Below are 25,314 nucleotides of genomic sequence, written 5' to 3'. Positions count from 1 at the left end.
TAGGAGAACAGACTCCACTGTTGCGTAGACGAAGCTGAGTTTGATTTGTCGGGGGAGATTGGAGTTCCATACACTGGTCATGCCATTCAGGGCCCACCATGCAAGTGCCTTCCTCACTTTCAGATCTTGCTCGGTTGAGTTGACCCATGAGCCCAGGTACTTGAAGTCCTTGACTTCCTTCAGTAAAGTGCCTCCTGTTGTTGTGAGAGGTGGATGTTCCGGTGAGATGTTTGTTCCGGTGAGACATTTGGACTGTTTTTTTTATTGGATGTATATTGTATTTTGTATGTTTCTCTATGGACCCTGAGTCTGCAATAAAGGCATTAATTAATTCATTCATTAATTCATCAACGGCAATGGCGCCGAAATAATTAGCAAATTGTGAATTCCGGAATTACGTGTAACAGTATTTCTACATTGCAGTACTGATTTGTTTACTTAAGTAAAACATGAGAACCTTTTCCACCACTGATAATAATAACACTCTGTCTCTTTACATAATTATATATATAATAATGATAGAATGGAGGAAGAGGGAGTGACCTCACGCTTCACACAGAGGTCACGGGAAATGTCCGAAAGCGAGAGAGACAGACAGAGAGAGATGAGAGAGACAGACAGAGAGAGATGAGAGAGACAGACAGAGAGAGACAGACAGAGAGAGATGAGAGAGACAGACAGAGAGAGAGAGATGAGAGAGACAGACAGAGAGAGATGAGAGAGACAGACAGAGAGAGAGGAGAGAGACAGACAGAGAGAGACAGACAGAGAGAGATGAGAGAGACAGACAGACAGAGAGAGATGAGAGAGACAGACGGAGAGAGAGGAGAGAGACAGACAGAGATGAGAGAGACAGACAGACAGACAGAGTGGTACTGGGTCTGTGTGCCCAGTTTGGGACATGTACAAATGAACTTGACTTTGATCTTGACCTTGATCCAGCTTTGTCGAGTGTCTACACGAACACAATGGCCCCGTGTTCAGGGAAGGGATGCCAGGCGAGGAGGGTGACATTCATCACTGCACAGATTCCTGCAGGCAGGGGGTGGGGCCGGAGTCTGTCAGCAGGGAGTGTTGGGCGGGAGGAGTAGGACGTTATAGGCTCCACATCCTCCCAGTGGGGGCTCCTCACTGGCAGGTGAGTCAGTAGGATACGACAACACATTCTCCCGGTGGGGGCTCCTCACTGGCAGGTGAGTCAGTAGGATACGACAACACATTCTCCCGGTGGGGGCTCCTCACTGGCAGGTGAGTCAGGAGGATACGACAACACATTCTCCCGGTGGGGGCTCCTCACTGGCAGGTGAGTCAGTAGGATACGACAACACATTCTCCCAGTGGGGGCTCCTCACTGGCAGGTGAGTCAGTAGGATACGACAACACATTCTCCCGGTGGGGGCTCCTCACTGGCAGGTGAGTCAGTAGGATACGACAACACATTCTCCCGGTGGGGGCTCCTCACTGGCAGGTGAGTCAGTAGTGTTGCCATGACAATGGAAAGCAAAGGGACGTCACCATGACTATAACATAAATTTGAGGAGGATTTGAACCAGCGACCTAAGGATCCGGCTCAAAGGACCAAATGAAGACAAGTAGTCTTAAATCTTAAGTATGAAGTGCTTTAGGGCTGTATGGCACTTTTGAGGGTCGAATTGTAAGTAGCGGTGTTAGTAATTATATTTGTATAAATCATCTTGTTACTCAATCTTAATCTGCCTCTGATCGACCTAGGCTTCTTATTTTATAGTCATGGCGACATCACTGCGGTGACGTCCCGTTGCTTCCCGTTATCGTGGCAACAAGTAGGATACAACAGCAGTGACAACACAGCAAGTGTGTGTGGGGAGGAATCAATTAACATAACTAAATTGGGGAGAAAAACTGAGTTACAAGAAGAAAAAAAAACAATTAAATTAAAACAAACGAACAAAAAAACAATGACACGTGTTTGGTTTACATGAGCCAAAAACATTTAATACACACACCACTGCAAGAGCCATGCACTGAAACAAATAAAATAGATCGCCCCAACAACCACGTTCCATACAGCTCCCATTGGAAAATCACCTTTACAAAGCATCAAATGATTCCAAATAATGTAAAACTTATATCGTTATATAATTATGTTCATAATAGAGCTGGGCAATATATATATATATATATATATATATATATATTGATATTACATCGATATCGTGATATGAGACTAGATATCGTCTATTCTCATATTTTCCTGTTCTTTTCCTGGTTTTAATCACTTAAGCCGTACTATAAAAGATTCTCAATAAAAAAAACAATTCCAAAGAAAATGTATATTATCGTCACAAAAGGATGTTATCGTCACACTTATGGTGTGGAGGTATTTGGTCAGAAACATTGTTAGATATTTTGTCCATATGGCCCATGCAGCCCTACACAGTACCCCAGACTACTGTATGATTACCATAAACATGACAGTTGGTCATACTGTATAGCAGTGGTTCTCAAACCTTTCAGGCCCTGACCCCCAACAAATCATCAGTCATGTTTGAACTGCATGGGGAATCCCTAAAATAATCATGTTTGAACTGGGGACTCTCCAAAATAATCATGTTTGAACTGGGGACTCCCCAAAATAATCATGTTTGAACTGGGGACTCCCCAAAATAATCATGTTTGAACTGGGGACTCCCCAAAATAATAATATTTGAACTGGGGAATCCCTAAAATAATCATGTTTGAACTGGGGACTCTCCAAAATAATCATGTTTGAACTGGGGACTCCCCAAAATAATCATGTTTGAACTGGGGAATCCCTAAAATAATCATGTTTGAACTGGGGACTCCCCAAAATAATCATGTTTGAACTGGGGACTCCCCAAAATAATCATGTTTGAACTGGGGACTCCCCAAAATAATAATATTATCATATGGGGACTCCCACCTTGACAAGCACTTGGAATGTAGGAGTTGAGGCGTTACATTGACTTTGACTCTGTTCCACAGATACAAGCATGGTGTTGTGAGCGGCAATTTGTGCCTAATTTCTTAGGTAAAATTTGACAGTTTGGTCAACCATTTATTATGCTATAGTTTGTTGGTTACTTATTATTAGTTTATCATTTTAATTAAAGAGGTATTAAAAAAGGCTTAAAATTGTCACCTTAGAAATGTGCAGCCCTTTATAGCCTACACTTATTCTAAGTATATAAAAAGTTTAAAAAAGTAAAAAAAAAAAAAAAAAAAAAAGAAGAAAAAAAACTTTTGAGAACCACTGCTATAGAACACGTACTGGTCCAGCTTCAGGGACCCCCAAGGGACCCCAAGGTGGTTCCAAATGGACCCATCCGAGTCTGTAACTCTGAGCGTGTACACAATGAACCAAAATGGACCCAATGTTAATGTTTACAATGTATATTAGGGTCCCAAAGATTAAAAAAGAAAATGGTTCCATTTGTACCCTCTCGTTTATTCACAAACCTGGAAGGGTCCATTATTTGGACCTCTAGAGAAACAGTGGTATATCATCAGCTGTCGGGTAGAAACCGTTCTTTTTTTAATTATATATATATATTTTATTATTTTTACATTTAAACAATAATGAAAATAGCATATCTACAATTGTAGATATATTGTATGGAGATATGAGGTTTCTTCACCGACCAGACCAGCCAACGAAATGCATAGCAGTGGCGGCCATTATTGGTGCCACAGATAGAAAACCCATTCATGTTTTTCCCCTATAGACATTTCCGAAGTTATTTATATTATCTTAAGCCTAGACAGAACCAAGACATCCAGGCAGGCCTGGTGAATCGTAGCCATAACACGTATGATTCTGTGTCACAATTATTTTTTAATATATTGAATATATTTTTAGTTTTCAAATATTTTTTGAAACAGAATCAAAATGTGTTATTCACTAGGATCCTGAGTGGCTTGGTTCCAGGTTTCAAATATAAAATACAAAATATTTGAGGAAATCTCTATGGGGAAAAACAATGAATGTGTGGCACCACAAAATGGCCGCCACTGCTATTGCCCTATAAGAGCAGAACCATAGAAAGTGGCGTTGGTATTATGACATAGTTATATGTATACACTGTGTGCTCTCTCTGGTTACATCATGATGGTCAGTCATGTCTGTCTACCTCCTCCTCCTCCTCATGGGGTGAACCAAAGAGTCTGTGAACGTCTCATCACCCTCCATCTTGTCCCTCTATAATGAACAAACATTACATTACATAGTCTGTTGTTGAAGGCCCAAAGCGGAGGTTCCGTTGGTTCCGTCGGTTGCGTGTAGGTTTCGCTAGGCGTAAAAGGTCTCTACTTTGACTGACTGACAGAACATGGTCATGGAGAACACCAGGCCCAGGATCTGCACAAACAGATAGATGGAGCATATTTAAGTGATTAAAAGTAAAGTCAAATTTATTTGTAAAGCACATTAAACACATGCCAATACATTGTGCATCTGACGTCCCAACATAAAAAAACATCACACCCGTTTGAAGTGAGTGGTGCAACTCCGTGTGGGGGTTCCCAGGGTGCCGGGCCGGTTCCGGCGAGCCGCCCCGCGTCCGGAACGGTAGAGAAATGACAGACTGCACTGTACTGTACTGGCACCCCCAAAAAAATCATATATACAGTTAATACGTACGTGTGTGTTTGTGTGTGCGTTAGGTTGCGCACAAGTGGTGAAAAACAACCATGCTGTTTTCGTGCTCATACCCAGACACCCACCCAGCCAGCCAGCCAGCCACCCACCCACACACATAGCTCCGTGAGGGAGTGGTTGCACCACTCAAAAATACAATGTATTCTCCCAATCTACAAACTCACAACGTGTGTTGTGAATGCATGTCTGGGTGTTCAAATCCACAGTGGTGCCAGGCAGGGAGGGTGATAATTGTAACTGCATGTAATCCTAGGCTGGGTGCGGAGCCTGTCAGCAGGGAGTGTTGAGCGTGAGGAGTAGGACGGACACTCTACGTCCTCCCGGTGGGGGCTCCTCACTCACTGGCAGGTGAGACAGTAGGATACACTACAAAAATGTGTGTGGGGAGGAATTAGTTGGCATAGCGACTACATTGGGGGAGAAAATAAAGGGGTAAAAGCAACAAGAAGACAATTATTTCTGTGAACACAATCCCTGAAGACCAAAGTGCCTCACAGAGCAGGAGGTATACACATTACAGAAACCATCGACGTAAAGTAAACAAACAATAAGAAGACATACAGGGCAGCTCAAAGGGCAAATCAAAGGCACAAGAAAGCAATCAGCTATAAACAGAATAAGAACATAAATAAACTGTTAAAAGCAATGCAATCAAAGTGATGATGAATACCAGCAATATTGCTGGTGAGAACCAAACGGAGTGTGGAGGACCTAAAGGACTCAGTGGAGTGTTTTCCAAAGTGGGGTCCAGGGACCCCCAGGGGTTCTTGGGCTGGTTCCAGGGGGTCCCCAGCAAAAGTAGTTAGCATAACTGTGAGTGGAACTGCAGCTGTTTTCAGTGGAAGACATTGAATATCAAGCAAGAACAGAAACGCGCTGTGAGGGACTCCTCTGGTCAAAAACATAGGGATTTTAAGTGGTACACATTTTTTGAATTACCTGAGTGAGGGCTGTGCACAGGGCAAAGATCCAAAGAGCCACCAGGTTCTCATTTAGCCAGTCTTTCACACGCTCATAGCAGGGCTGTGGATAGACGATTACAATTTAGGCATTTAGCAGACGTTCTTAATCCAGAGTGATTTACAGTAAGCAAGGACAAGGTAATACTAATACATCAAATACATGGAAATAGCTTGAACAACAACATACAGCATCACGAATGCTTTACTGTAAGTGAATGTTAAAGGTTAGATCTAAACAACCATAATAACAATATAATACTTCAGAGGTCAGTGTATTTCCATTCGTATTTTTATATTTTAATGATGAGATACTTTTGAAAAGGTTGGAATTGTTTTTTTAATTCACCCAGTGCTACGAACTTTTCGGTGCTAGTCTTATTTTGAAGGAAAAAAATCTCACGGGCCCATAAAGCGTAAGTAAAAGTGTCTGTTTAATGTGTCCCACGGCTGCAATCTGATTTCAATTCACCGGAACATTTTGTAACCGCGATCATCATCATTATGGGCCGTGAAAAAACCTTGTTTTGGATGATGAAAAACACAGTCTGGGAAAAGAATCCAAGATAAATGCATTTGAAAATATCTGTTCTGCTGGAGGTAAACTTTTCACTTCTGGTTATTTCCTGTTTACTCAATCGCCTAGCAACCGAGGGTCATTCATTGCGTGTCTTAAGTACCAGGTCTTATCAAGCCCATCGCACACCGTCTGCGACCGTCTGCGGCGCGGCGCGTTGCCGCGCGACGTGGCGGACGGAGCCGGTGTGCGTTAGGTTAATTGAAAATAATGGAGGTGTGTGGTGGGCTTTACTTAACTTAAGTCCTGGAGGCGTGGTCAATGCTCTTTGGCCACTCAGAATAGCCAAATGGCATTGATCCACTCCAGGTCTTAAGTTAAGTAATAAGACCTGGTAATTAAAACTCAATGTCTGCCAAGGACTTAATTAACTGCTTTTTTATCAACTCCCACAGCGCCAACAACGCCTTTAATGCCTTTTTAAAACGTGTATAACGTTGGGCAATGTTTTTAGAAAAAATATATAAATTAAAATTAAATTAAAAAAATTATTGAAACTGGCAGTCAGGGCCTTTTTGCGCCCCCTAGTGGCGATGGAAGAGTTTAAGACATGCAAAATACAGCCCACAGTATGCGCTATGAAGTGTAAAGTCCGGACCCATGGCCAATATGATCTAATGCATTTCAGTCCACCACTTAAAATGTAACAACCATAAGAAGTGAATAACGATGCACCTGTTCTCTTAAACCTGTGGTACTCGAGTAAATGTGCTTTAGTTACTTTCCAACACGGTCAAACAGTCAGTCAGGCCTTGTTATAAAAGAGCCCTCGGTTCCACTGACAGATAAAGTTAGGCAGACAGAAAGCGTGGCTGTTTGCTGTAGGAAATTGCTTTCTGTTCCACGATAACACTCCTTCACACGATGCCGTCTCTATTCAACAAGGTTTGGCAGCAAAAAGCCATTCCTGAGATCCATCCCACACCATCCGTACTACCGACCCAATCTTACCCTGTGTGCTCTTTCATGTTCCCAAGAACAAGGTTATTAGAGTTTAGTATGTGTTTATATGACCTTTGTTTTAACTTTCACATTATTTACAGATTACTTACAAAAGACAAACAAATTACTTTTACTGTATGATGTTAGTTAATTGTAGTAATTGTTGTGTAAACAACGACAAATGGGAAGCCAACTGGGTCTGCAAATCGCCGCCCGGCCCCTTCCTTTTCCTACACATCAAATTATATATATAAAAATGTGATACATTTTAAAACAAACAAACAAACAAACAAACATCCAAGAACTCCCATAGATAGAAATAAGAATAAGAAGTAGTGAAAATAGTCGATCTACAAGCTCGCAACACTGCGTGAAGCGATGCATTGTGTGCATGTAGATGTGCTGTTTACATTATTTTTCAAACACTTTCTTATCACACTGACTGGGTCAAACAGGGCATCCTTTTGGTGCAGTGCCCTTGTCGCACTGCACGCACTGCACGCACGCATGCACGCACGCACGCACGCACGCACGCACGCACGCACACGTCCTTGACCATCAAAATTCACAAGTTACAGGGAAACACATTCAAGTATGGGATACAATAGGTTTGGATAAGAACATTTACCCTACACCTAGCCCGATCGTTCATCCAGTAGGCCTACCATTAAATTCCTGTGCAATCTGTTACCTTCTGGGTAACTATATGAAAGTCATATAAAGCCCGGGCCGTTACCCTTGGCTCGGCTCTCTCGCGCTGGCACATCCTGTCTATTCAGGTGCGGCTATCTAACTACATCTAAATGTATATTAGCTATTAAGTAGATGCATTTAGGAAACTAAACTACACAGCTATATTTGGAACTGGACATGAGGCATCAACATATTATTCAATTATGATAGCACACCAAGGTCAGCCCTCAATTGTAAAGATAATTTGGGAGGTTGATTTAAATCAATCCTTTACTGACAGTGAATGGAAGATGATTCTACGGAACTCAAAGAAGATGTCCCGTGAACTTAGAACCAGATTAATTCAATTTAAAATAATTAATAGTCTACTGGACTCTGACAAGATTGTTCAGGGCTAAGCTCAGAGAGAGTCCGGTTTGCTGGAGGTCTGGTGAGGACCCCAGTACACTTATTCACTAGGGTATGCTAGGTATGGTGTGCTATTCATGAGAATATAATGCAAATCACAAAACAGGATATTCCTTATACACATGCTCTGTTTATTCTGGGTGATCCATCGCCATTAAAACACCTCCCTGCACCTCTAGCTGACTGAATTCATACAGCATTAATGGTGGGCAGGAAAATCATTGTTAAGGAATGGAAGTCTGAGGATTTGCCTCCAGCACATGTATGGTTCACTCAGCTTGGTATTGTGGCTGCTTTGGAGAGGTTATCCCTTAAGATTAATAATCAGTTAGATAAATATGATTCGAAGTGGAACGTGTTCCCATGCAGTCATGTTGCAGGTCCTTGATGTGATCCATGGTCAAGCAATGCCCTTTTGATTGTTTACTGTCTTAGTATACATATGATACGGTTGATGATGATGCGTGTTTGGTCGTGTAAACTAATAAAAAATAATTTATTTATTTTAATTGGTATTTGTTTATCTTATCTATCCTTGTGCATAATGTCCATGCATATGTATGATGATGTTGTTGTTGTTGCTTGTGTTTGTTTTTTCTGTTTATTTGTAAAAAATCTAAATAAATTGTTGCTGGCGGCCATTTCGATGTTGAAAATTCAAGATGGGTCCATACCCAAATCTTTTTAGAATGCCTTTGGCTATAAGTGTACCAAATGTCATGCTTTTATCACAAACTGAGCTATTGTTTTGGTTATCTGCTGCACTGTTCTATTCATCTAAAAAACGTTCTTAAGAAGAAAAAAACTCTAAACTTTCCTCGAGATGGATAAAGAGACCCAAAAGATTATCAATAAGAGAAATGAACGCTTTGACAATATAAGTCTCTTTTTCCCCGTGGTTGCGAGACAAGCATGTTGAGAGGTAAATCAATTCTACACGAGGCAGCCGTTACAGTAATGGATTAGAGGGACAGCAGAAGTGACGGCAGTGACATTTGTCTTGAGGATAGTTGGCAGAATGCTGCTTCACCCGGAGCGCTCTCTAAAGCAGGGGTTCTCAAAGTGGGTGCCATGGCACCCTAGGCTAGGGTGCCTCGACGCAAGGCCAGAATACTTTGATGATATTTTGAATGTATCTACATCACTTCAGTTTAACCACTTAGACCCTCTATACATTTTCAGCCTACATTACAGTGTCTTCACCAAAAATAGCAACAAGCTCGCAACGCGTCAAGAAACGTTGGCATACCCACCTACCTACATTCAAAGTCTGAAAGCTTTGGTAAAAGTAAATGCCCAGTGGCAGCTTGCATGGAGATCTTATGAAGAGTTACTTTGGCAACGTTCTGGTCACACACAACCTTCCTCAGGCAAGAGGAAGGTCGTTTGTGACGTTGCTGAAATAAATATGCATGTATATACTGTGCAAGCTGGCAGTGTGCAGGAAATTCGTTATTCTTCAAGACCTTGACAACTGTGTTCAGTGTGATACCGATGAATAACGTAAAGTATATTAGTGCCGTGGATCCAACAGGCAACACATTCGATCTGATTGATCATTAAACATGAACATGCTCTGAAAATGCACATAACAGCAGAGTGGCTGCAGATACTACAGTATGTGTGCTCCGGATGGATGGTGTGATGAAGAACTAGTGTGTGTGTGTGTGTGTGTGTGTGTGTGTGTGTGTGTGTGCGTGTGTGTGCGTGTGTGTGTGCGCTTTGACATTGGTAAACAATTCTGAGCTATCACACATACAATGGATCACGCGTTCGGAAATACCGCACCGGAGCGTACTCGCCTATTAGTTTGCATTGCACAGTGCGCTATTTCCGAACGCGCCCAATATACGAACACAAAATATACCATTTTTCCAAACCACACACGTTTATTTAGATTCAGGTCTTTGTTGTTTGTTTTATTTTATTAATTTGAATGTGAGCCCGTGCAAGACGTACAGGGGCGGACTTACCATTGAGCTAGGGTGGGCTGCAGCCCGGGGGCCCCCGTCTGGGGGGGCACTCACATTTGAAATTGTAAAGTATTGCAATCCAATTCAAGTGACATTTATGTTTAGTTATTGTATATTTAGTATTATGGTTAAAACATTGAGAGCTTCTGCTCAGTGACGCTGTGTTGTGGAGTAGCTGTGGAAACCCCTGCCAATGTCTGTCTGTCTGCCTTTCTCTTTTGGGGGGGCTGGGTACCCAAAAATTACAGCAAAATGAAAACAAAATACGCCAAAGTTTCTCCGGCCACACGGCTTTGCCGCTCGACCTAAATGCACAGCCCAGGGGGGCCCTGAAGTTTTGTCTAGCCCGGAGGCCCTTGGGAGGGTAAATACAGCCGTCTTCATTGTGAATATTTGCTGAATGTTTGCCCATTATGACATGCTAGGGATTATGTGATCAACATAGCTGACATAACATAATTATCTGTATTTCTGCAGAAAACCTGGTAAACAAAATGTTTTTTTTCCCACTTGTTTTTATAATATAACCATTGTTGCTAGTATTATTGTTAGGTTCTGTCCTTTCAATTCATTTAATTAAAGGGTACTCGAGTGGTGTTGTCTTTCTCCAATTGTCTTATTAATTGTTGCAAAACATAATTGTATTCTATTGTTTTGTTTAATTTGAGGGTACTGGAGTGGTGTTGACATAGTGCTCCTTATCAACAGCACCTCATTCCATTGTCTGCTCTAGGGCAACAAAGAAATAAACAAAGCATCATGCTCTGGAAACAAAAGTGACATTTTCACATTACTTTTCAGTTCCATGGACATCAAAGAGGAGATTGGCCAGACAACAGCCCACTGAAAAGTGTTTATTTTCTTTGTTTCTCTAATCTTTAAGTGACATTTTCACATTACTTTTCAGTTCCATGGACATCAACGAGGAGATTGGCCAGACAACAGCCCACTGAAAAGTGTTTATTTTCTTTGTTTCTCTAATCTTTATCCTTAAAACTCTTTACTTGAAACTGCAAAATGTTGCGAAGCTTGTACAAATAATGTGGATCTCAGAATTCATGTCTGCAATGCCTGTCATCTCTGACATATCGCTGCTGTCGTGCAGAAACCTTTATTCAGAAGTCTTCCGGGTGCTTCAAATGTCACTGAGCAACTTCCATTGAAATGTACAGCGAAGACCTGATCTAATGTCGTTTAGAGGAAGTAATCTGATTGGTTGAAGTAGCCGTGCTTCAAACGAGTATGAATCATGGAACACCTAATCAAAACATATAAATCAGCTGTGCTGCTCTCCCAGAACGGAGCCAACTGGGTTGCTATGCTAGCGATTTTTGTTCATGAGTAATTATTTTTACTCATAGTAGCTACATCTGTCATTAAATTATGATGTTTTTAGCAAATATCTTATTTATAATTAAATTGAGTTGACATGTTTTTAAGGGAACTGTTCTATTGTTATAATAGCAATATTACACTCAAGGGTGTGCTTTACCATTCATTAATGGTACTTATACCAAGTATACTGTAGCTGGGGGGCGAGGCAGTCCGCCCTTAGTTCATATTTAACTATGGTAAATACAAAGTGTTTCTTACCGCTGTCCACCACGTTCCAGGGTTGTCCAGACCACAGTTGTCACTGTACTCCAGGCAGCAGGAGTCTGGCACGCGTGTGGCGTTGTACACCTCAAACCAGTCCGTGTGATTGGTTACCCCACAGCAACGGAACTACAGGACAGGACGTAAACAAACACTGTGATTGATTGATCACCCCACTGCAACGGAACTACCAGGCTCCGCTCACACATAAGAGACGCATGTCTTCTCTGTGTCTGTCTCCTCTGTGTCGGACAGCTCGCAATTCATTTTCAATGGGAGTCACATGGTTTTGACGAGACAACGTTGTTCGATATTGTGTATAAGAGTCAAGAGGGGCTGATTTGCATGCAGGGAAATGTTTGTGTGACAAAGACCACCATCGTACACTGTATGTCAGATTGTTATAATGTTTCATGAATCATAAATGAGGAGTAGACTGCACGTGTCACTAAAATACTTATACCTGTATAACTTACGTCTTGTTGTAGTTACTGGTTTGTAGTCACCTCCAGTGTGGACAAGCTTAGCATTTTAGCGGCACGCACATTCTAGCTGCTCATTGTGCATAATTAATAAAACATTATAATCTGACATACAGTGTAAGATGTGTCTCTATCATCATCATTTATTCATGCACAGTATTCATCTTTTCTCATAAATGGCCATTAATAATAGTTCATTTGAACTTTGCTTTGGGGAATCCTCTGTGAGATGGATTCTACTGACTTAGCATTCATGAGCAGAGAGGTGTAGCATAATACGGAATCATAGCGGACAATTTATATTCTTGATCTGTAGCACGTATATATATTCGGTAGAAACCTCATATGTCCAAAACGGTTACTTTTCAGGATTCAAATAAAACAATAGTAAAAGTAGCAGAATCTACAAGCTCGAAACGTGGTGCCAATATGCTGTTTTTGATGCTGTCGGGGGACGCTGTAGAGTGATCAAGTAGGGCGATATTTTTAAGTGGTGCAACCACTTCCTTAAGTGACTATGTGTGAGGGTGGGTGTGTGGATGGCTGGGTGGGTGAGTCTGAGCACGAAAACGCATGGTTGTTTTTCACCACCTTGCGCTACCTAACACACACACAAACACACACGCACATATTAAATGTATATTGATTTCGGGTGTGCCAGTACAGTACAGTGACAGTACACATGGATGTGCTTTTTTTTAAAGGAAAGAAAAACACAAAAATTTAGAATAGGGAGATAAGATAAGAGGTCTCTGCCGACAGCAGCACAATAATATTATCACTGTCAGATGGAAACTTTGCATGTCCAAAACTGTTACTTTTCAGGAAATGGAAAAATATATACTGTATTCCAGTGGTTTCAATCATGTAGTTATTATTTTGTCACAAGCTCTTGTTAATAATTTTCATTGGTAAAATATTTATAAAACACACACTCTCACAGTCTCACACACAAGAGCTTGTGCCTTTCACTTCCAGTGTCACACAGAAGAAAAGTGGTGGAAAGTACAGTACATTTACTGTACTGTACTTAAGTACAATTTTGAGGTAGTTGTTCTTTACTTGAGTATTTTGATGCCAATACATTTTTACTTGAAATGGAGTATATAGTTCTACATTGCAGTATTGATACTTTTACAAAAGTAAAACAATGGAGTACTTTTTCCACTACTGATAAAAAGTACAATATGGAGATATGAGGTTTTCATCTGACAGCACTTGGCAATATGCAACTATAATAACTAATACACGGGGGAAAGCAGTACTAATGCATGTCCCCATTCATATGCAAATCATATGCAAATACCTACGCTCATATGCACACACACTCAAATCGTAAATGATCTCACCGATCTCACCTAAAGCAAACAACAAACTCTTTCTCCACACACACACACACACACACACACACACACACACACACACACACACACACACACACGCACATATACTGTTTGCACTGTCTGTAGGCTAAAAGTCTTTGGTGACAGAAAGAAAATAAGATGTGCGCGTGCACTCTTTCTCCACACACACACACACACACACACACACACACACACACACACACACACACACACACACAGTATGTCTTCCGCACATCACAGAGAGACACATTCATCTCTCAAGACAGAATCTATCAGCACCACTAAGCCCTAAACATGGACGGTAGTGTTGTTGTTAGTATAGGAATAAACACAGAAGCACCCAGGCCAGGAGGAAGTGGACTAAGAGGAGCTAAAACGGGAGATGTATTTGAGTTCCTATAGGATGAGTAAGCGCTCTCTCATCCCGCTCATTCTAGCAATACAAATTCATCGAGCCGTGAAAGCACACTGTATTGGTGAATGTAAACAAACAACCATGTGATAGGAAGTAGAACGGAAGTGGTTCTATGCATGCATGCCTGCAGGTCTATCTGGCAGTGCGCCACTGCCACCTAGCCACCTGGCATGCACACTACAGCATTTCCAATCAATTGCCCTCATTCTAAATGCAGAAAAAAAGAGTGAGAACGCACGCAACAGGAGTTTTCTGTTTTCGCTACAAACCGTTTAAGCATGGCCTCAGTGGAAGAGTAGGGAGAACACCAGCAACCACTAAAACCATACAACAGTAACGTACTTCGTTGACTGGGGTGCCTCAGGGGTCTATACTTTCCCCCCTCTACAAAAAAACTCTGATGAATAACTGATGTTACGAGGTGGTGCGCACGCTTATCTGACATACCATGATATGACCGACATGTGGAAAACGATCGGATTAAGGTTGGCGAACATGCATTAAGGTTGGCGACCGGATTAAGGTTAGGGTTTGAGGTAGGTTGTCGTTGTCGGACCAATTATGTCGAAACTAAAGCCTGTACCCGTTTCGACGTGTTGAGAGCTTGTAGATTTTCTTTTTTGTAAATGTTTGCCTATTCTTTGGCACATTATGTTCCCTGATTATGACAGGCCCAGGATAGAGATACAAAGTTTTATTCATTTATTAAATGAAGCCTGAAGCTCAGCCTAAAAGAGTCAGGCTGACTCTTTTACGCTGAGCTTCAGGCAGTCAGGGATGGTATGGCATTAATCTCTGGTCTACAGCGTTCCCTCGCCACTCTATTTAAAGACCTATGCTTCTGCAGCTTAGTCGAATCATGTCAGATTTGTATTCTCACAAAGTACATTACTGACAAAAAGTCTACTTTAGGTTTGCCTCAGCTGAAATCCACGACACAGGAATACGCTCTCACAAATTATGGTTTACTAGACCGTTGCCCGCCTGTAGAGCACCGAGTACCCGTTCCACCCATCTGTCTGCTGTTGTATCCGTCTCTGATGACAGAACAGGCCAGCTCCATATATGGACACTGGGCAGTGGCCCTGTCCAGAGCCCGGGCCTTTTTGGGGCAGATCTGGACAGACCGACTCGACACCAGGCACTGCTCCCCCTGTGGTATTGTGGAACGAGTGTGTCGAATTTGAAGTTGGTGTGGTGAACGGTTCTCGAGTTACGTGGATTACAGACGTACAGACGTACAGTACACACACACACACACACACACACACACACACACACACACACACACACACACACACACACAGAGACTGGGTGCATTTATAGTTAGATAATAAGATTATTATAGTGGCAGTGGATTTAAAACCTTTTCATGTCAAGGACCCCCAAATTGACATTTATTAGGCTGCGGACCCCCATAAGAGAAGATGTTTACAGCTCTAGCAGTACGTGATTATCAAACATTTTAATTTCAAGGACCCCCAGTTTGACATGCATTAGGCTACGGACCTCCATTTAATTAATAATTTCCATCTCTGGGGGCCCAATTTATATTGTATAATCACTGTTAATTTAACTCTGAGAGTGTACAAAAAACAATCAAACAAACAAATAAATAGCTGATCTACAAGCGTATAGAGCTTATTGATACATGTTGACAACAGGTTCTGATAAAAGTGTAGAGCATCTGCCCAAAAGTAAATTGTGAATATCAAACAGAAATATCAAATGTCACTCTGAAAATAGCCGATCTACAAGCTCACAACGCCTCACGCTGCGACACATTGTGAGCTTGTAGTTCGGCTATTTCCGTCACACAGCTGAGTATAAATCAGGCATATCATTTGATTTATACACCATCACAGCCGGGGAAAATACATTTTAGTCGACTAAATCAACTGTAGATCTAGTCGACTATGACTGAAACTACAAATTTGCTGTTAAAATCAACATTGCAACAGCGTTTTAACGACACCTGGAATTTTGTATTTTTGTTTCTTTCCACTAATGGGGATGTTCTAAGCTGTGATTGGTCGGTTAAAGGCTTAGTGGACTGAGAAACGTTAATTGTCAAAGACTGTTTACGCCCAGCATTAAAGATTCAAGTAAGACCCACAGCCCTGCTGTGTAAACAGGCTCTTTGTGTGAGCTTCCCTTTGCTATGCGTCTTAATTAAAAGCAGAGACGGTTCATTTACTTTGAAGTCCCAAGGTCTGCTGCATGGGTTGGATATAAATAATGAACATGGGGGTTATAACTGGATCGGTTAACAACTTATTTACATCACTGTGCATGTGGCAGACAGTCGTGGAAAATGCATTTTTTAACTAAAAGTATTATTGTATCATTGTCTACTGCAATGTTGAAATACTTTACTTGAGTAGAAGTACAAAAGTATTCATATCAAAATGTACTTAAAGTACCAAATGTAGAAATGTACTCATTATGCAGAATGAGTACTCAAACTTCAAACTTTTCAAATGCTTAAAAATCTTTAACTATTTTATGCCTTTATACGATTCATTATAACTATGAATTGTTTCCACCCTCTCAAAATGAAACCCTATCGTCCCCGTCGTGAGAGTTGGAAACAGGCAAAGCTGGCCAATAGGGAAATTGTAAAACTCATGGGCCATTGATGAAGAAAACGAAACCCTGCATGCAACCTAAGAGACGAACTCATGCCTCTTTTAGACGGCGACCATCTCCAGATAAAACGTCAAAGTCCCGTTGCGTTGTCATTTTTTATTGACCCTTTACACGAGAACGCTATAATGTCGCTAGGTGGCGGTAACAGGCTGCCAAATAGACCAGTCACCCACGTACAAGAAGAAGAACCCCTTAACGCAACCCAGAGCATTCAGGCAGAGCGTGTCACGGGATGGTTATATATTTTATAATACATTAGGCTACATAAACGCTGCCGCCGCGGCTGCCGCCTATCACAAGGCTTTTTATTTACATCATGGTTTTACATTCACCATCGCTGATGAGCAGAGCTTTGTAGGCGAGGAGGGAGGCTTGTTCAGGAACTCCATTATATCATGGCTCTGCATTAATGTAATAAACATATATACACTGTGAGCCAACGTGAGCCATAGGGCTGTATTTTGCGTGTCTTAAGTACCAGGTCTTGTTCCCTAACTTGAGTAAACTAAAGACCGAGGCATGATCAATGCTCTTTGGCCACTCAGAATAGCCAAATGGCATTGATCACGCCTCCCGGTCTTTAGTTTACTCAAGTTAGGGAATAAGACCTGGTACTTAAGACACGCAAAATACAGCCCATGATGTCATAAGTTTTGCGGATTCACTGTTTTGCCTGTTTACATGGAGAAGTGATAAAACGGCGTTCTCAAAGATTTCCACTCTGGGAGGTGGTTTCACTTTGTTGCATTTTCACCTCCTGAAAACACCGTTCTCGTTTAAAGGGACCACAGCAAACGATACTTTTTTTGCCGTTTTCTAAGAACACCATTCTCGTGTAAAGACCACCTAAGACTCAAGCAGACGAAGCATACAAGCTAAAGGGACGGAGAGTCGGAAACTTCTATCTCCTAGGTAACCTACTAAATATACAAAGCAACTAAAGTTGTTAAATCATTTTAGTGGAATAAAAGTAAAATATTTTCCTCTGAGATGTAGTGGAGTAGAAGTAGTACTGAAAAGTGGAATATATCTCAAAATGTTCCTAATTACAGAAATTGAGTAAATATATTTACCGGTAGTTACTGTACTTCAGTGCTTCAGGGTGTGCAGTTAAAGTAGCTAGGGATATGTAACAGTGGAATAGAATCCTGGACCACTGCACGAGCACCCACATGTTGCTATTGAGCGACATGTTGTGAGCTTGTAGATTGGCTATTTTTGCTGAATGTTCAAGCTAGACTAGAGCTCAACGTTGACTGCCCACTTTTAGAAGGCAGTTTCGCATTAATTCACTCCTTCAATATAGGGCCTTTGGTACCATGCAGGGGCCAGGGGGTCTGTCAAATATTTCTATGAAAGGGTAATGTTTTTACATGAACCTCTTGAAACCTAGCATTCCAATTTGGAGGAGAATGTAAGCCAAAAATAGCAGATTGGCTATTTTTGGCAAAGATTCTTGTTGTAGAGGGGAAAAGAGCAGACCAAGTACAAAGTGAAAAAGGTCATGTTTAGTAAGTATTGACACTTTAAGTGGTTAAATGTCTGAAAATACACATTAAATGACCCCTGCCACAGACATTTCAGAATACACTTTAACGATGTCCATGCCATGGCATCAAGCCCTGATAAATAATGACCGTGAAACATTTGATTCTCTTCATCTTACAATAAATGCACCATATCTCTGTACGTGTGTACGCAAGTATGTACGTCTTTAATCCACATACCTCGTGAACTGTTCGCACACCAACTTCAAATTTGACACACAAATTCCACACCACCACAAGGAGTGCAGTGTTGAGTCGGTCAGATACACGGTTGTCCGGAACCACCACAAAAGGCTCTGGTCAGGCACCTAATGAAGTCCCCTCACCTGTAGAATTCCCAGCCTCTGCCTCAGCCAATTGATTGCCATGGCAACCCCACACCTGCCGTTTGATTACTTAATTAACCAGTCCACTTTTCACAGTCAGTTTGAACTCTTCAGACTCAGGCAGACAGACAGATACAGAGATCTCCATATATGGAGACATAAGGGACACAGACAGACAGTTAAAACGGGTGCTATGACAATTGGTTGCGAATGCAGTGAGCACTTACTATGAGACCTAGCAGATCATGTCTGTGTGTGTGTCTGTCTGTGTGTGTGTCTGTCTGTCTGTCCCGCTTTTGTGCCCATATATGGAGCTGAGTGATTACGTCACCATGACTCAGCCATAACCATATAAGGAGTCCCCAAAGCAGCTATACGTCCAAAACCCAAATATGTACGAGCTGCGTTCGCTTCCCGCGTTTGCGCGTCTTACTGGTATTGCATACTAGGTTCCCAACTGGCATCGTAGTAGGCTGGTGGCCGGCGGACACAGGTCTAGTATAAATAATTGGAAGAAGCAAAATAAATTCAGATCTCGGCCAAGTCTCCTGAAGGGGCGAGTATGAAGGCTGTCCTGGACGGGACTTGATCTCCAGGTGTAAAAACAAACACGCCTCTAGTTCCTACACAGCAGCTCAACTGTATGCAGAGGAATCTTACGTCAGTTTGGACGATCATCCAGGCGTTGGTCAGACCCACATTGCCTTCTGTTCCAAAAAGCTGCAGACCCCGTTTCAGATCCCTCTGGGCGTAGTAGTCAATCTGGGAAAACACACATAACGTAGAATAATTAATTTTATTTATTTATTTACTTTAACATTTAGGTAGATTTTTGTTTCGCTTTTAGTCTGTGCAAAGAAATGGTTATGCTAGTAACATGGGTGATTTGTGTAATTACTATTTCATGATCAGAGGGATATTTAGTCGGCTAGTGCATTTCTACTGATGTTGCCATGCAATCTGCACATGCGTTACTGTCACTAGTTACGATAGCGTTGCTGTGTTTATCATTTCTATAGTGAGCCTCGACCTGACTGGCGGTATGTAGTTAATGAGCGTGCATTTGCAATATAATATATGTTTATAGTTTGTCTTGCCTTGATGACATATGCCTGATCTGACACTTGGTTGGATGCTGAAAATAACCAATAGCCAAGCCAAATAGCCAGCTTGTAGATCTGTTATGTTCACAACAATATCTCAACACCGAAACCAAACATAAAATGACTTGTCTTCTACTAGATCTCTTCATCCACTAGTCCGTCCTTAACATTTCACCATACCATTTGTTGACAAAATTGTCAATATATTTAGTCATAATAGCATAGTCGTTTTTGTCCCTGAAGAAAGCTGTTTGTCTGTCTGAAGCGTTAACGTTGCTCTTATCTCTGTGTCCACAATAAGACGTTTGGCATTGTGAGTGTGTGGCGCTACACAGTAAAACATTTTCATTATCATTATTCAACACAACCTTGGATTCAGAACAACTATTCAGCCATAATATATTATACTAGTACTTACCCGTTCTGATATACCCACACCAATACAGTGTGGGTACTGTGATGTAATAGATCATAGTATTGATGTATGCATTTTGAGGAAGGATTATAGTATAGTATTATATATAGTTGTGAATATACTTGATCACCGGAAGTGGAAAAACAGTACATCATACATAGAAATAAAAGTATCAAACAGTCAGTGTCGCGTTTGTAGTGTAGCAATTGCATTAAGGTATGTATGACATCAGAAGTAGCTGGAGACAGTGGACACACACGTGCGCGCACACAGCGAAAGTAGTTTGGAAAGTTTACGTGGACTGTTGATGTCAGAAGTGGTGGAAGTCAACATCATAACATGTGAAAGCAGCAGACGCGCGTGCGACCTGTCTGGCTTTGACTACTTTAGACAGGACTGGAGTCAAACAGGACATGGCCATCTGTAACAGGCAGCGTGTCAGCAGGCTTTCAGGTGGCACTGAAAATAGTACTAATCAGGCTTTAACCTTGTTCACCCATTTGTAAGTTGAGTACCACAGTCAATTCCACGGATCCCATCGATCCAGCTCTCTGCCTAGTCTTCTGCTGCCGTGTAGCCGGTTACCATTCAAGGAAAAACTGTGCCCTTATTGAAGACTTGTTTTGAATTCACTTGTAAGTGAGGTATTGCATAGTGAAGTGAATATCCCAGTGGTTTAATAATGGTTCCATTATTGTTAATGAAACATAATTAGCTTTCAGCGAGACTCAATAGACAAAACATTCATGTTGTTTACAAAGGCATGCACATCACAGCCAGGCCCATAACTACCTACCCTAGGCGCTGAAGAGAATGTTAAAATAGAATCTAAGAGCCAGCACGCTGAATCATGCTCCATGGGTAATTTAACGTATTAACACCAATAAGATGTTCCAAGCATCTGGCTAAACCTCAACACATGAGGTGTTAATACATTGGATTACGCATGGCAGCCTCCTCACACTGTGTGTATTATTTTAAGAGCGAAAAACTGACATAATTTGGCTAATTTGAAGAGGCATAATGAAACACAACATAACTCAGTCACACAAAGGCAGAATAAAGCCTTGTTATTCTGAAGCAGTATTAGGATTGAGCAGAGCTTTCATTTTGACCTGAAAGAATACTGTAAGCAACAAGATCGTTACTGCTATGCAATACTATTGTCACTGTATCTCTACATTTCATCGTTTTATGTTTTTATCATAAATTGATGTCCTACTTTATACTTTGTTGTACGACAGTCTCGTGAGAAGTATCAAGAATAGCAGATCTACAAAGTGTGACACGTCGTGAGGTTGTACATCTGCTATTTGCAGATGTCTATTTTTACCCCTTTTTCTCCCCAATTTAGTCATGCCAATTAGTTCCTACCGACACACATTTCTGTATGCCGTCACTGCTGTTGTGAACTACTGACTCACCTACCAGCGAGGAGCCCCCACCGTGATGAGATGCTCCGCCCCCCAGCCCACAGAATTACATGCAGTGACAATTATCACCCTCCGGACCCCGCCTGGCTTCCTACCCCCAAACGTAGACGCTCGACAAAGCAGGATGCACTGCGAGCACAATTATTTTATTATTTATAATGTTATATAATGGCCTGACCAAAATAGTGACCCCAGGTTGAAAGTGGTCAAGTGTCTGTGGGTTTTATAAATATGGAACCAATGACAATATTAACAAGAACTTGTGACTAAATGATAACTACATTGGATCCACTTTTCTTCCCTGAGAAGTAATGGTTATGCTTTTGTTGTTTTGTTGTTGGACATAGTGTAGGCTACTAGGTTTCTGCCCGACAGAGACGATACGCAGGGCTATCTCCCGACTCCCGCAATAATCTAATGTTTTGGAACAGACCTACAAAAGAGATCTAGTGAAGTTTCCTCCAGTCCTAGAAAAGAAAGTCATTCCAAAGTGCACTCATTAATAACAAGGAGAGAATGGTGTGAAGGCAGTAAGGCTGACGGCTATACTTTTTAGCCATGTATTGATGTTATCCCCGGGATTTAAGTCACCCTTTAACTACACCCAGGCCAGTCAGAGACGGCCTATCAATTATTTATATGGAGGGATACAAGCGGAAAGCCGAGAGGAGACAGACATAGACGACGAATGGATGGAGAAAAGACTAAATGGAGAGAGAGACATATTGATCGCACGGAGAGATAAAGTAGAAAATATCACCAGGAATGTAAGTAAACGGCATAACAAGAGGACAGAGAATATTAAAAAACAAATGAAGGGCATTGTGGTTTATATGACGAGTAAGACGCGCAAACGCGGGAAGCGAACGCACTCAGCTCCATATATGGGCACAAAAGGGGCCAGGTCCACAACAAACAAATCACTGGCCCCTTTTGTGCCCATATATGGAGCTGAGTGGACCTGGCCCCTTTTGTGCCCATATATGGAGCTGAGTGATTGCTGATGCAACACACTCCATATTTGGATAGCGGGACAGACACACGGACAGACAGACAGACAGACAGACAGACACACAGACATGATCTACTAGGTCTCATAGTAAGTGCTCACTGCATTCGCAACTATGGTCACACTTCCAATTATAGCAGAAGGCCCCTTGGTTCTTCTCTGCTGCCGACTTCTATTGACACTTTTAATCTCCTTATTATAGTGTTTTAAAAGTTTTTTTAAATATATATATATATATTTTATGCGAATAATTAAAAAAAACACTTTCAACCCGGTGTGTGCTTATTTTGGGGCATTTAATTATAGGCAAAAACGTGAAAAATCTAATAGCAGGTGTAGGCCTACAAGTATTGCAGATGTACAAGCTCACAACGTATCTCGAGGCGACACATTGTGATTCACACCCTATATTAATTGCTCGACAAAGTATAGGCCAGGGCGACTTCATTAGCCTACAAGTGACATCATCGGTATGCGGTTTTGGTAATTTAAAACAAGATTTCCTTGTTTTGTCTTCATGCAAGAACAAGGCTTTTATTATAGCATGCCAACTTTCCGAGAAAGAGAGCTCCTCTGAGACACAGAGTAGACAAAACATTGCACCATATTATCATTTCAGTCAGGACAACTGAGGAATGGATAAAATGAGCAATATATTTATTATGGTTTGGCGATGAATTGGAACAGCTTTATAGATACTCCGATCAAGCGCATCAGTCCCAACTATAGGGACTCCGAATCCCCCGTACCTAAACATATAAGATCCAAAATGACAGGCGGTAGCTGGGGTGGAGGAGGGCGAGCAGCAAAAGTTTAGCAAACAGCAGCGCAGCAGAATCAGTGTGTGCAGCAGCAAGCAAGCAGGATGAGCAGTGCAAACTTCCAGTTTAAATAGCCGGTATGAAGCTGGAATGTGTGTGTGATTGGATGTAGTGAATCATGTGAATGAGAACGTGATGCTGAGACGGCCCAATGAAAGGCCGCCGGGCGCCGGCAACTGCACTGAGTTTCCTGACTGAACTTGCTTTGCACATACTGGTGCGATGCTCTTTAATATGGTACAATACGTCAATACCTGTTTTCAAACTCCTTCCACCTCCACCAACCCTGCCTCCTCCTCTGATTCTGTGGATACTGATATGATAATAAACCATAACCATATAAATGAACCCTTAAGTTGTTGGACATTTGCCATGTTATTCTGACAGTGAGTAAAAATGAATGACCTATGCAATTCTGCTACCCAATAGACCCAACGTTGTAATATTACAATATAAAAAATATATATATTTTCCTCTCCAAAGTACTCCTAGTCTCCTCTAACACCATCTGAATGGTTGAAATTTTTTTGCAAGTAGAAATATATCCGGGTCTTGCAGGGTTAAGAGGTTAGGGTTAGCAACCTACAGTACGTGGCCGGTTAAGACTGAGGTTAGGGTTAGGGATAGTGTTAGTAATCGGTTGGACTAACGGAAGGTCGGAAAAAGTTTCTAACTGAAATAGTGTCTGCCTGGTGGAAACCTCCTATGTCGTCGTCGTCCCTCCCCTCCCCCAAAACTAGTTTTTCAGAAAATGGTGAAAAAAGACGCTGTGTTCAATTATTTTCAACCTTTTTCATATCAAGGTCCATTCCCAGATAGCAAAAGATGTTAATTCAATGTTGAATTATGGTCAAAATGGTTGATTTTTGGTTAAGGTTGACGATTGATGGTGGATCAACCATCAACCGATCATCCAATTGATGCCAATTAACCAATGTTGAAAAGATGTCATTGAATCAATGTTGTTTTGTGGTCGAATTTTAATGATTGAAATGCCAACATCGAAGCAATGTTGAATCAACATATGCCGTTTGTCACCCCAAACCCCCCCCTCCGCCCGCCCCCGTCCCCTACTCCCTCTACTCCCCCCACCCCACCAGCGCCCCCCCCCCCCCCCCCCCCCCCCCCCCCCCCCCCGCCCAGCCCCACCCCCCCTCTCTGAACTCTGGGTGAGAGCATTTTATCATTGGGCGAGGGGCATCTCACGTTCTGAATTAAGCACCATATGTTGATGACATTTTTCTGTACATTTTCTTACTTGTCTGTAAATCTTCTTACTTGCGGTTTGTACATAATGTGCAGTCACAAAACATCTACAAGTCACTATACAAGGAGTGGAGCGGTCCAAATGTCCCCCCCTACTTAAACGAGCTCTAGTGGTATGTTCCAACCACACTCCGTTTCCGCTCTGGTTACTGGCTGGCTTTCGTCTGTCCCCCGGATTCTACTTTGAGCGCTTTTGCAGTAAGTTTGGCGATATTACTTTTATATTAACTGTGTTTAGTCTTTAGTGACACTGACATAACTGCATTGTTTTGTGCATATGCTGCAGCCGGCGTTGCGCCAAAACGAACAGACAAATCGCGTGCTTTTGTATTGAATGACGTTGTGTTTTATAGAGAAGTCTCAGTCAGACTGCATTCGTCCTGTTGTTATAGTTAGACGTTTGGTTATGCTGGTATTTTATTATTAACAATACTATTAAATTATAATAATGAACAAGCTTGATGTTGATCCAAATGTACAATTATGCAATGTTTCAGCTTGTTTCACATTGGAATGCAGCACATTAATCAGAATCACAACAGTTTCAAGACTAGCAGCATTGAAGAAGACTTTCAAGGACACAACGTTACAAGACTGCATGTTTGGTAAGCTTCCTCCCTGCAAACTACTTCATAGATTATGTTTAGGGAGTGGCATGACTGAGGCATGAAATGAAACA

General features: G+C 41.7%; 1 protein-coding gene across 1 annotated transcript in view; it reads right to left on the bottom strand.

Moving 5' to 3' along the window:
- Window positions 1–1,947: 1,947 nt before the first annotated feature.
- Window positions 1,948–25,314, bottom strand: part of LOC308320502 (tetraspanin-4-like) — a gene marked incomplete at its 5' end in the record, with an annotated part of 169,415 nt that continues 146,048 nt past the window's right edge. The window contains 4 exons of the mRNA XM_080770961.1: window positions 1,948–4,357; window positions 5,597–5,680; window positions 11,803–11,934; window positions 19,249–19,350. Coding sequence (XP_080627087.1) covers window positions 4,289–4,357; window positions 5,597–5,680; window positions 11,803–11,934; window positions 19,249–19,350 — 387 coding nt within the window. The 3' untranslated portion in view covers window positions 1,948–4,288. The remainder of the gene's footprint in view (window positions 4,358–5,596; window positions 5,681–11,802; window positions 11,935–19,248; window positions 19,351–25,314) is intronic.

The sequence above is a fragment of the Protomyctophum bolini genome (genome assembly GCF_963924005.1).
Source record: "Protomyctophum bolini genome assembly, chromosome: 1".
Classification (NCBI taxonomy): Eukaryota; Metazoa; Chordata; class Actinopteri; order Myctophiformes; family Myctophidae; genus Protomyctophum; species Protomyctophum bolini.
Note: the sequence above shows the minus strand (reverse complement) of the source record. Positions and strands in the feature narration are given on the sequence as shown.